Here is a 13,671-nt window from a genome sequence, read left to right as displayed (position 1 = left end):
CATTTCCTGTAGATTGTAAAATACTCATTGATCAAGTAAAAGGATTTTTCTTTTGCCATCAAGACAAAGCATTTTACAGCTTTTTAAAACAATGATTTTAAATGCAGCATTTTTGTCTACTATGAATCTGCAAGGTAGTAGACGTCTGCAGTTTTTTTCAATTGAAAACCATGGAAGCCTGGTACCTTGGAAATGTTTTCTCTCTTGAAGGCACTGACTTATGCCGGAGTACTGTTCCAAAGGCACTGGCTGTTCTTCGGTATATACTAGCAAAACCAAACTTGCCCATGTGGTCATTCTTCATGTGTGAGCCTAGACAGCAAATGTCTGATGGCTTTATCAAAGACAATCTCTAAAATGCCCTCACCCAAAGTGCATCCCAGCTGATTTCTTCTTCCCCCTCACTAGCCCAGGAGCACGGAAGATAATTGTACCACCCAACTATTGTCCAACCTTTATCTGCAAACTCAGCACACAGAGAGAGAATCGAATCTGGTATCTTGGTCTGTATGGCTCAGTTGCACATCAGGTGGTGCATTTAGATTCTGAGCCATTGGAAGAACCTCATCTGTGGCAAATTACATCAGGATTATCACACTGCCCAGTGAAAGATAAGTATAAATGTCAAATTATAAAAATATTACCTGCTTCATTATCAATATTTTTTTCTTCCCTCTATGCATTAGGCATCCTGTAAAATACAACTCATTCCCAAGCCTCTGCTGCTCTGGAACTACCACTTGGAGTTGTGAAAGTCTGGGCTGACTTGCCCTCAGATTTTCCTTCACTTTAGGGATTTCTTTAAGACAAGTCCATCTCTTTACCTGTATCTATTTCAGGCAGAGATTGGGCACTCACCACATTGGGTAAGGCACCAGTGAACAGAAGTCCTACCATTCTGTAGGACAGTACTTCAACACTAAATGCCGTGCCACCGGGCTCCCCATGAATACAAAGGTAACTAAAATGAGATATTTTGTAGATTTGGCTCTCCGAGTTTGCAGTTCAGAAGTTCTAGGTAAGGAAATGGTAGTTACCTTAAATGTCATAAGATAAATACTGATGAGGTAGGACATTTGGCCAATCTTAGTTTAGCCATCTAGAAAAACTCAGCTCTTCCCTCCCCGCCCTCTCAATCACAGCATCCAACCGGTTCTTAAATAACTGCAAGGTTCTGCCTTCACTACCCTACCAAGAGTTAGCAATTCTTGGCGTGAAAACAACTTCCTGATTTCAGTCCTAAAGTTGCCCATCACCAGCTTGGAGCCAGTTCCCCTTTACTACTTTCACGGCACACTATGAATTGCTGCTCCAGGTTTCTATACAATTTAATATCTTATATACCACTACACGGTCCCCTCAATCACTTCCTTTCAAGCCTCGGAGAGCTTTGCTGCTATTAAGCTCATTCAGTTTAGAAAAAAACAACCTTGACTACAGATAGTGTGCAATTCAGTTGATCATACTTACTCCTCGCTCAGATACAAGTTGTGCAAATTTTGGTTTATGTACAATCTTCACTGCTACCTTCTTACAGTTTGCCTTCTCAAATGCCAGTTTCACTTCTCCACAAACACCCCTGCAGCATAAAAAAAATTAAAAATTAGGATTTCATCCAAATTACATATTAAACAATAAAACAACCTGCACATAAAGACAAGCTGCACGAGGGACTTGGTTTAAACATGCTGTAAAGATCATTCCAGTTGCATTAAGATGATCACTTACTAGTACAGTACTCAAGCTCCTTGACTGCATTAAAGACTGGAGGCTTATGTAATTGGGAGGTGCTCTACATTGATATATGAAGTATTGCACTGAGCCAAGGAGTTACAGCATTCATGAATGGTAACCAGACTGATCAGTAACAAGAGATTGAAGAAAAATAAACTGCTTTTCTTCATTTTCATTGAGCAGTTTAAGAACAAAAATATTGATTGCATTTTGCAGGTTGTAACTTTGACAATACCATCTAATTATATTAGGAACCGTTGGTTTGCAACAGCCAAAATCTTTGCATACTACAATACTTTCAGAGAAAGTTATTTTTGCTGAAACATTAGATGGCAAAAGTATTTTGTTTGGATCCTTTACTCAAGGATATCATTCAAGTACTTAGGCCTCTTACAATTACTGGCAGTAATTAATATAGCCCTTTTAATTATACCTTGGGCAAGTCACAAATATATAAAAAAATCATTCTGGCCTATGTAAAGTTAACTGATTTCAGCCAGTGCAATTTTCTAATTTTCTAGACACAGAAGGCATCAAGAGGTATGGGGAGGGAGCGGGAATATGGTATTGAGATACAGGATCAGCCATGATCATATTGAATGGCGGAGCAGGCTCGAAGGGCCAAATGGCCTACTCCTGCTCCTATTTTCAATGTTTCTATTTTCTATGTCCCCAGGCTAGGTTTTTTTTTGGGGGGATGGAAGGAGAGAATAGGAAGAAAACAACAGATTTTTGTCCCCGGTTACTATTTAGTTACCCTTGCTATAAGTGTAATCAGTTGGGTGTGGCATTGGGTTTAGTTGAAATATCCCTTCCCAAAAATCAAATAGCCTATCCACGCCATCTTGGCTCACACAAGCTGAATGACCACTTGGGCAAAGTACTAGAGGGCTCCCAGCACCCAGGAAACCATAACACAGCGAAAGAAAGAAATGCAGATGGTGGAAATCTGAAATAAATACAGAAAATGCTGGAATATATAGCAGATTCTGAAAAAAAGATATGTGTTAACTTTTCTCTTCCAGCTGGTTAGTTACTGTACAATGTTTTTCTAAACAACTGCACAGTTGTTATTAAGAACATTACAATATAAACCAAGGACTTTGAAGTTTCTTAAAAGAAAAAGGCAACCTATACTTACGAGCCAAGAGTTTTTGAGATGATGTATTTATCTCTGAACCCTTTTGGTAGGTTCAACTGGTCATCCGTCGTGAGATCAGAAAAGACAAAAACTAGAAAATAGCAACATAGGAGGATATTAAATCATCTGCATTGCTGTTGTTAAAACCACGGTAGTATTTTTTCCCAGTTGCACAGTGTAACAATAGCAAAGACTACATTTGGGTTGAGGAGGCCACAATACTATTTTTAAAAACTGCAGAAAGTGGTACATTATCTGTGGTTCCCATAACAGTGCAATGCCCTTTGAAGGCCATTTTGAACTCGAGGTGCACCACGTATCTAAATGACCCATTGATATCACTCTCCTCCAGACAAGTTTCCACTTAAAAATATCCAGATACATCAAACTACAAAACACACCATTTCAACAAAAACATTGAAAGCATGGGGTAATGTTAAGTTCATGGGGCTTCCCTTAATGTAAGTCTCAGACATCTAAAAGAGGCACAAGCCTCTGAAGGGAAATGCTGCAGAAGAGATTTCAAGCACAGAAAAGGAAGAACTCCCTTCCAGACATCCCAAACGTTTCACAGCCAATGAAGTACTTTTTGAAGTGTAGTCACTGTTATAATGTAGATAAACGTGCCAGCCAATTTGTGCACAGCAAAGTCCAAAAACAGTGAGATAAATTACCAAATAACGTTTTAGTGATGTTGGTTGCGGGAGAAATATTGGCCGTGACACCAGAAAAACTCCCACGCTCTTCATGTAGATGGGATTTTTTACATCCCCGAAAGGACAGGATGGGCCTCAGTTTAACATCTCATCTGAAAGATGCCACCTGACAGTGCAGCACTTCAGTGAAGTGTCAGCAAATGTATGGGCAAGTTTAATAATTTTGTTGTGAACTACTTCATTTTTGCAATTTATTGTTAGAAAGCCTATTCGTACAAGGCCTCCAGGCTACAAAACAATAGCTGAAAGGATTTTCAAAGAGATATTTTGAGCAATTTTATTTGTTCCACTTCCCCTTTCTGGGGGTTACACACACACACACACACACACACACACACCTCATATTAAATTAGGACCTGACTAGAATTGTAGCAAAGGATGGTGAACTACGTCCTTGTAATGTAGTAAACAGTGAGGAGGATAGTAGCAGATTTCAGGAGGATATAGGCAGACTGGTGAAATACACACACGCGGCAGATGAGATTTAATGGAGAAGTGTGAAGTGGTGCATTTTGGGAGGAAGAATGAGGGGAGGCAATATTGTACAATTTAAAGGGGGTGCTGGGACAGAGAGATCTGGGGGTGTATGTATACAAATCTTTGAAGGTGGCATGACAAGTTGAGAAAGCGGTTAAAAAAGCATGTGGGGTCCTCAGCTTTATAAATAGAGGCATAAAGTACAAAAGCAAGGAAGTTATGCTAAACCTTTATAAAACACTAGTTAGGCCTCAGCTGGAGTATTGTGTTCAATTCTGGACACCACACTTTAGGAAGAATGTCATGGCCTTGGAGAGGGTGCAGAGGAGATTTACCAGAATGATGAGAGACTTCAGTTACGTGGAGAGACTAGAGAAGCTGGGATTGTTCTTGGAGCAGAGAAGGTTAAGGGGAGATTAAATGGAGGTGTTCAAAATTATGAGGGCTTTTGATAAGATTAAGTAAAAAGAAACAGTTTCTACTGTCAGGAGGGTCAGTAATCAGAGGACACAGATTTAAGATAATTGGCAAAAGAGCCAGAGGGGAGATTAGGAGAATTTCTTTTTACGCAGCGTGTTATGATCTGGAATGCACTGCCAGAAAGGGTGGTGGAATCACATTCATTAGTAACTTTTAAAAGGGAATTGGACATATACTTGAAAAGGAAAAATTGGCAGGTCTATGGGGAAAGAGCGGGAGAGTGGGACTAATTGGATAGCTCGGCATAGCCACAATGGTCCGAGTGGCCTCCTTCGGTGATGTGTGATTCTATAATACTTGACCTATCTGATCCAGATGAGCAAACCGAAATCAGAGCCCCACAAAGCAAAGGGAGAGGTTCCCCCACCCCATAATATCTCTAAAGAGATACAGCCATAATAGGGAAAAAGTAAAATTATGCACCAGTCCAAGCTACAAACTAGCCAGTACTAGAGATATATGCGGAACAAGTTGCCAAGTTAGATGTTCGTTCTGGTCCACAACACAGCAGAATGAATTTTAAGAACACATTCTTACCTTTGTGCAACTCATGATTAATTGCTATTTCCGCATTGTTGTACAACGGTAATCTCCGATCTTTTCCAATTATCTGCCCATTTAGGAAGGTACCGTTGGAACTGTGATCTTCAATAAATACTACAAATGTGTTTCCAGGACCCTTTTCCTAATTGAGACCACAAAAAATAACATTAAAAAGGATCTGGATGTCTTAATTTGGCAGTGCAGGCGGTAGAATTGCCTAGAATTGTACTAATCCCAAATAAAGGTTTGATGAAATTGATGAGCAATGTAGCACTCCTTGCCCTATTTCACACCTGCCATTTTGTACGTGGGTGGGCTAAGCTGAAGGTAGCTGCATGTTTCTGGCCACAAAACCTGATAACATTTACATTAGTCATTCCAGCTGACCCACAGCTGGGGTGGAAGGAAGCAGAACCGAATGCATAGGCAACAACTGAACTATTAAATAGGGGGAAAAGTGCTGTATTAATTGATCTTAAAATTTAGTTTGGAATTTAAAAACAAACATTGATTGCTGGCATTTCCATTTACACTCGGGTAAAGTCAGAAGAAGTTCAAGAAAAACATCCCCTCAAACAGCCAATCCCACGGACCTCCACCAAGAGCAAGTACAACGTTTGAACTAGTAGTGAACCTAGAACATCTATTCTGATACAATGTACGACCAGGGAAACAGAAGCAGGAATGCTCTACCGTTGATCCTCATAGTATCTCAGTTCCCAGATAGTGGCCTGATGAGGGGACAAATGTGCTTAATAATAACTATTTTACTGCTAACAGTTGAATCTGGCCCTTTAATCATCATCATTTAATTTCTCTTTAAACAATTTTGACACAATATATAGACATACGATGCACATTATATTCACAGTACTCCCAAATTACACACCTCCTTCAGCCATAGGAACAAGTACAGTGTTCTCAAGCAAAATTATAGTGTTCGATAAGCACTTTCACAGCCATTTTCAGGGCAGTGTCCTAGGCCCAACCATCTTCAGCTGCTTCATTAATGACCTTCCCTCCATCATAAGGTCAGAAATGGGGATGTTCGCTGATGATTGCAGTGTTCAGTTCCATTCCATTCCTCAGATAATGAAGCAGTCCGTGCCCACATGCAGCAAGACCTGGACAACATCCAGGCTTGGGCTGATAAGTGGTAAGTAACATTCGCGTCAGACTAGTGCAAGGCAATGACCACCTCCCCTTGATATTCAATGGCATTACTATCCCCACCATCAACATCCTGGGGTCACCACTGACCAGAAACTTAACTGGACCAGACACAACAAATACTATGGTTACAAGAGCAGGTCAGAGGCTGGGTATTCTGCGGCAAGTGACTCACCTCCTAACTCCCCTAAGCCTTTCCACCATCTACAAGGCACAAGTCAGGAGTGTGATGGAATACTCACCACTTGCCTGGATGAGTGCAGCTTCAACAACACTCAAGAAGCTCGACACCATCCAGGACAAAGCAGCCCGCTTGATTGGCACCCCATCCATCACCTTAAATATTCACTCCCTCCACCACCGGCACACGTGGCTGCAGTGTACACCATCTACAAGATGCACTGCAACAACTCGCCAAAGCTTCTTCGACAGCACCTCCCAAACCCGCAATCTCTACCACCTAGAAGGACAAGGGCAGTAACCGCATGGGAATACCACCACTTGCACATTTCTCTCCAAGTTACACAACATCCTGACTTGGAAATATATCGTCTTTCCTTCATTGTCACTGGGTCAAAATCCTGGAACTCACTACCTAACAGCACTGTGGGAGAACCTTCACCACATGGAATGCAGCAGTTCAAGAAGGCGGCTCACACCTTCTCAAGGGCAATTAGGGATGGGCAATAAATGTTAGCCTTGCCAGCGACACCCATGAATTAATAAAAGAAATGTCCTGAAGCACTTCGGGGGAGGGGGTTCAAAAGGAAGAGGGGGAAATTGGACCCAAGTTGGAGCTGGCAGAAGAATTATAGGAGTTGATGAAAGATACGGTCAAAGAGGCAAGTTTAGAGGAGGCTCTTGAAGATGTGGGGATATGTAGCATAGCAGAGAAATTTAGGAAGAAAATTAGAGGATGTGGGGCATGATGGCTGAAAGCTGTGCAACTGATGGAGCAGGCAAGGGAAGAACGCACAGCAGACCATTTTTATATATCAGAAAACTCGGTACAGTGCTTTTTTATATTAGTGACCAAAAAGATTTTGCCTTGTAGCACTCATTAATTATACTGCAAGCCAGGTTAACGTTGGGGGAAATAGATAAATTTTCAAATCATCATACACAAGAATTCAGAACAAAGACCAGGCTTGCCAGAAATGCAAATTCTACCGCTTGAATATTAAAAGAAACTGCCATGCACTACGATATTAAACTTTCTACTACAAAAACTATAACCATACCTCAAAGAGGTAACAACAATCACATATAAATTACATCAACAGCTTCAGTTGAAATCATGGGAAAGTTCAACCTTTCATTTAAAATAAACTTTTCCAGCTCTAAGCCTCAAATTAAATTGACAAAAATTTGCCAGTACCATCTAATTATGTTAACACATCATTTATTTTTAAAAAGAGAAAAAAAAGTGAGCATTAATGACCTCAGCTAAGGAACTGACGGAGGTAACTGCATCTCTGAATTGGTAAAAGAACAGAATTAACCTAACCAGGTGGTCATGAACATGGATGTATTTCAGCAATTAGTCATGATGTGGAGATGCCGGTGATGGACTGGGGTTGACAATTGTAAACAATTTTACAACACCAAGTTATAGTCCAGCAATTTTATTTTAAATTCACAAGCTTTCGGAGGCTTCCTCCTTCGTCAGGTAAATGTTCAGGAGCTCCTTGAAGCCTACGCATTTATACATATAGAACAATACATGGTGTTTACAGACTGCCCCTGCAACTGCCCGTTGCCAAGGCAATCACCGTGTTCAGACAGAGAGGTCTGAACAGCGTCCACGACACCACACAACCCTGCCACGGTAACCTCTGCAAGACATGCCAGATCATCGACACAGATACCACCATCACACGAGAGGACACCACCCACCAGGTGCATGGTTCATACTCCTGTGACTCGGCCAACGTTGTCTACCTCATACGTTGCAGGAAAGGATGCCCCAGAGCATGGTACATTGGCGAGACCATGCAGACGCTGCGACAACGGATGAACGGACACCGCGCAACAATCGCCAAACAGGAGGGTTCCCTCCCAATCGGGGAACACTTCAGCAGTCATGGACATTCATCCACCGACCTTCGGGTAAGCGTACTCCAAGGCGGCCTTCGAGACACACGACAACGCAAAATCGTCGAGCAGAAATTGATAACCAAGTTCCGCACCCATGAGGACGGCCTCAACCGGGATCTTGGGTTCATGTCACGCTACACGTTACCCCACCAGCGAACAAATGTTATCTGTTTTTAATATAATGGGTCATTTGCTGGCTTTCTCTGCCTTCCGGATGTTTCTGCCTCTCTCTGTTTTTTTTTCCTGTTTGTTTTTTTGTTGAATGTGTATTCGGGGGTTCTGCAGGTGACACCTCTCTGTCTGAACACGGTGATTGCCTTGGCAACGGGCAGTTGCAGGGGCAGTCTGTAAACACCATGTATTGTTCTATATGTATAAATGCGTAGGCTTCAAGGAGCTCCTGAACATTTACCTGACGAAGGAGGAAGCCTCCGAAAGCTTGTGAATTTAAAATAAAATTGCTGGACTATAACTTGGTGTTGTAAAATTGTTTACAATCAGCAATTAGTGCATCTTTTCAACAGTGTTGATTGAGAGAAGTTGAGTCAGTCAGCCTCAGGAATTCCTCCAGTTTCCCTCAATTATGTCACCATGGTTTAAATACTAATTTTAAAAAAAAAACTGTTTTTTCAAAAAAACTTCATTAACAGTTGAACTGAGGCAGATTCCAACTCAAATGGCCCACCAACGTTCACTGGCGAAACTCATACACAAAAAGTAGCTGCTTGGACAACATTGAAGAAGCCTGCCAACACCCAAAGAACTGTATCCAATATGAATCACTCTTTTCGGGAAGTTGCTTGGGAGGGGGATGAGGTACAAAGGAAGCATTCACCCAGGGGCACCTTCCCCTTAAAATTACATAACTCAGTGAGATTTTAAACTTGGCCCATAAGGCTGCACCAAGTAAACCACATTGAGGAATGAGGAAGCCATGCTTCAACAAGTCTTGGCCTGTTACTTCCTACTTTTTGAAGTCTTATTGACAAGATGCTCCCCAAGATGTCAGGAAACAGGGGAAGAGAATTATAAAAAAGTTATCAACAGAAGTCTTATAAATTTACTCTGATTGCAATAAAAGGATTTCCAATAAATCTAATGGACAATTATTTCAACTATCCCACGTTTTTTTAAAAAAGAAAAATGCATCTTGGGGTGAGGGGAGAATATTGACAAAAAGTTAGCTCTTTCTGCGGCAGTTTCATCAGCACTGGCAGCCCTCTAGTACCCGATAGCCAATTTTCATCTGTGTATCTAGACAGCAAGCGCTGGCAGGTTATACAACTGTGTAGGGCATCACAGCAGAACACAATCAGGTCTTTACCTGGTGCACATACATGCACACACACATTTTAAAAAGGCAGTAAAATCAGTTTTGTTCTAATAAATCAATTACTGCGTTTCAGAGTTTCCATGGTCATTATAAGGCATGGCATAACAGAATGGGCCAATGGTAATCTGAACTGGCATCCAGACCCTGCCAAGCCAAAAACACAAAAGGAAAGCGTCGATGTGATGATATCAAAATTGGCCATGTGGTTGATAGTGAGGAAGAAAGTCGTAGACCGCAGGAAGATATCAATGGACTGGCCAGATGGGCAGAAAAGTGGCAAATGGAATTCAATCCTGAGAAGTGTGAGGTAATGCACAATAAATGGTAGGATATTAAAATGTAGAGGAACAGAGGAACCTTGGAGTGCATGTCCACAGATTCCTGAAGGTAGCAGGACAGGTAAATAAGGTGGTTAAGAAGGCATACAGGATCATGGAATCACAGAATGGTTACAGCATAGAAGGCAGCCATTTGGCCGGTCGAGCTCATACCAGCTCTTCTGCAAGAGCAATCCAGCTAGTCCCACTCCCCCACCCTTTCCCTATAGCCCTGCAAATACTTTCCCTTCAAGTACTTATTCAATTCCCCTTTGAAAGCCACGACTGAATCTGCCTCCATCACCCCCTCAGGCGGTGCATTCCAGATCATAGCCACTCGCTGCGTAAAAAAGGTTTTCCATTATTGTCCTATAAGACCATAAGAGATAGGAGCAGGAGGCGGCCATTCGGCCCCTCGAGCCTGCTCCGCCATTCAATGAGATCATGGCTGATCTCATTTTTACCTCAACTCCACTTTCCTGCCTTTTCCCCATATCCTTTGACTCCCTTGCTGATCAAAAATATGTCTAACTCAGCCTTGAATGTAATCAATGACTCAGCCTCCACAGCTTTTTGGGGTAAAGAGCTCCAAAGATTCATGACCCTCTGGGAGAAGAAATTCCTCCTCAATTCCATCTTAAACGGGCGACCTCTTATTCTGAGACTATGCCCTCTAGATTCCCCCCGAGGGGTAACATCCTCTCAGCATCTACCCTATCGAGTTCCCTCAGAATCTTGTATGTTTCAATAAGATCTCCTCTCATTCTTCTAAACTCCAATGAGTTCAACCTAGTGAACCTTCTCTGAACTGCCTCCAATGCAAGTATGTCCTTCCTTAAATCAGGGCACCAGAACTGTACACAGTACTCCAGGTGTGGTCTCACCAGCACCCTGTACAGTTTTATACTCCATCCCCCTAGAAATAAAGGCCAATATTCCATTTGCCTTCTGGATTACCTGCTGCACCTGTATGTTGACTTTTTATGTTTCATGAATGAAGACACCCAGATTCCTCTGTACCGCAGCATTTTGTAGTATTTCTCCATTCAAATAATATTTTGCTTTTTTATTTTTCTCCCAAAGTGGATGACTTCACATTTTCCCACATTATATTCCATCTGCCAAATTTTTGCCCATTAGCTTAACCTGTCAATATCCCTTTGCAGACACTTTGTGTCCTCATCGCAACTTGCTTTTCCACCTATTTTTGTATCATCAGCAAATTTGGCCACAAGACACTCTGTTCCTTCATCCAAGTCATTGATATATATCGTAAATAGTTGAAGCTCCAGCACTGAGCCCTGCGGTACCCCACTAGATACAGATTGCCATTTTGAAAATGACCCTTTTATCCCAACTCTATTTTCCGTTAGTTAGCCAATCCTCTATCCATGCCAGTATATTACCCCCAACACCATGAGCTCTTATCTTGTGCAGTAATCTTTTATGTGGCACCTTAACGAATGCCTTTTGAAAATCCAAATATACTGCATCATTGGTTCCCCTTTATCCACCCTGCTCGTTGCTTCCTCAAAAGAACTCTAATAAATTTGCCAGACACAATTTCCCCTTCATAAAACCATGTTGACTCTCCTTGATTGTATTATGACTCTCCAAATGTCCTGTTACTATCTCCTTAATAATGGATTCTAGCATTTTCCCAATGACAGATGTTAGGCTAACTGGTCTATAGTTACCTGCTTTCTGTCTCACTCCCTTCTTGAATAGGGGTATTACGTTTGCTGTTTTCCAATCCGCTGGGACCTTTCCAGAATCTAGTGAATTCTGGAAGATTACAACCTAGTTAAAGTGTTATCATTACTTACTCTAATTATTCTGCAATGCTTCTTGCTGTATGATCTGAAGTGCTCTTTCCTCTTCAATACTGGGTGATCGAAACAATAGTGGCACGACTTATCCCTCCCGAACCAGTATTCATTATTTAAGCAATCTGTGACAGAAAAGACATGTGGTTGGATGAATCCATCTCAAATGTTCTCAAAATCCCATCAAAAATACATCTAAGTATGTTTTAGTAGGTCTTATTTAAATGGGATACAAGTGTTATTTTTCAGATAAGCGCAATATCCTCTTCACTTGAAGCTTCTGTGTCACTTGACTGGCTTTAACATAATGATAGTTAATATGACCACTGATAGCCTACCTTCCTTCCATGTATCTCTTGGCCTCCATTCATGGAGCTGGCATTCCATAGTGTTCATTGGGCTTTGCTTTCCAGTGAGAAAAAGCAAAGGAACACTATTAGGATACAAGTGTATCCCAGCAACCACAGAATGAGTGAAGGGGCTTATTAAAATCATGTTTTAATTGATCATGTAGGGATTTCCCCCCCCCTCCCTCCCAAGCCCCTTCCTGTGGGAAAGACTGTCTGACATTTGCCAAGGGTGGCATATTTGTAAAAAGAAAATCAGAAACTCACCATGTGAGGACGGGGAGATGCAGGCCTGCAGCCCATCACTATGGTGCAGTTGGAATGGAGCATTTCAGAATGATTTGAACAAAAAATGAGAAACAGCATTTTCATTTATGTCATGCTTTAAACGTAGAATAAACATCCCAAGGAATTTTACAGAGGGAAAACAAAGGAATAGATGCTGAGCCTTGAGAGAGAGTTAGGAGAGGTGATGAGAAGGGTTTTAAGAAGACTTTTAAAAGTGGAGAATGAAGTAGAAAAGGGAATGCCAAGAAGTATAGGCAAAGCAAGGAAAGGAAAAAAGACTTCCATTTATATAGCGCCTTTCACGACCTCAGGATGGCCCAAAGCGCTTTACAGCCAATGAAGTACTTCTGAAGTGTGGTCACTGTTGTAATATAGGCAAACGCAGCAGCCAATTTGCACACAGCAAGGTCCTACAAACAGCAGTAAGGTAAGTGACCAGATAATCTGTTTCAATGATATTGGTTGAGGGATAAATATTGGCCATAACACCAGGAGAACTCCCTGCTCTTCTTCGAATAGTGCCATGGGATCCCTTACGTCTACTTGAGAAGTCAGATTGGGCCTCGGTTTAATATCCCATCCAAAAGACAGCACCTCCAACAATACAGCACCCCCTCAGCACTGCACTGAACTGTCTGCCTAGATTACGTGCTCAAGTCATTGGAGTGGTGTTTGAACCCACAACCTTCTGACTCAAAGGTGTGAGTGCTACCAATGAGCTAAGACTGTCAGAAGGCAGCAGAAGACCCTGCTCCCAATGGTGGGGTGGACAGCGGGAAGGATGCCCAGAAGATCAGAGTCAGAATTAAAGAACACAGGAGTGAACACCATGCTGGTTGAGGTTGCAATGGTGAGATTTGAAGAGAGCAAGGATTTTAAATTCAATATGTTGGAGTACAGTAAAACATTGTTGGTCAGTAAGAATGGGGATGATGGATGAGTGCACAGGATATTGGTAGTAGCATTTATAGAGGTTGGAGGACGGCAGGTCAGCAAGGAAGGCATTGGAAAAAGTCTAGAGGTGATAAAGGTGTAAACAAGGGATTCAGTGACTGTAGGAGTTAAGTGGAGTCAGAGGCAGGCAACACTGTGTGGGTGGAAGCAAGCAGTTTTTGTATTAGATAGGATGTGGGTTTTGAAGCTCACAGCTAGGTCAAACAGATCATCAAGATTTTGTCCTGCTTCATTCAGCCTAAACCAGG

At 41.8% G+C, this 13,671-nt stretch overlaps 1 protein-coding gene across 1 annotated transcript in view; it reads right to left on the bottom strand.

Annotated features, from left to right (window-relative positions):
- Positions 1-13,671, bottom strand: part of chek2 (checkpoint kinase 2) — a 50,139-nt gene that overhangs the window by 28,734 nt on the left and 7,734 nt on the right. The window contains exons 2-5 of the mRNA XM_068006084.1: positions 11,835-11,959; positions 5,086-5,233; positions 2,876-2,966; positions 1,471-1,579 (exon numbers count right to left, since the gene is read on the bottom strand). Of these exons, the coding sequence (XP_067862185.1) occupies positions 1,471-1,579; positions 2,876-2,966; positions 5,086-5,233; positions 11,835-11,959 (473 nt within the window). The remainder of the gene's footprint in view (positions 1-1,470; positions 1,580-2,875; positions 2,967-5,085; positions 5,234-11,834; positions 11,960-13,671) is intronic.

The sequence above is a fragment of the Heptranchias perlo genome, chromosome 25, assembly GCF_035084215.1.
Source record: "Heptranchias perlo isolate sHepPer1 chromosome 25, sHepPer1.hap1, whole genome shotgun sequence".
Taxonomy (NCBI): domain Eukaryota; kingdom Metazoa; phylum Chordata; class Chondrichthyes; order Hexanchiformes; family Hexanchidae; genus Heptranchias; species Heptranchias perlo.
The sequence above is the reverse complement of the archived record's forward strand: the minus strand, read 5'-3'. Positions and strand labels throughout refer to the sequence as shown.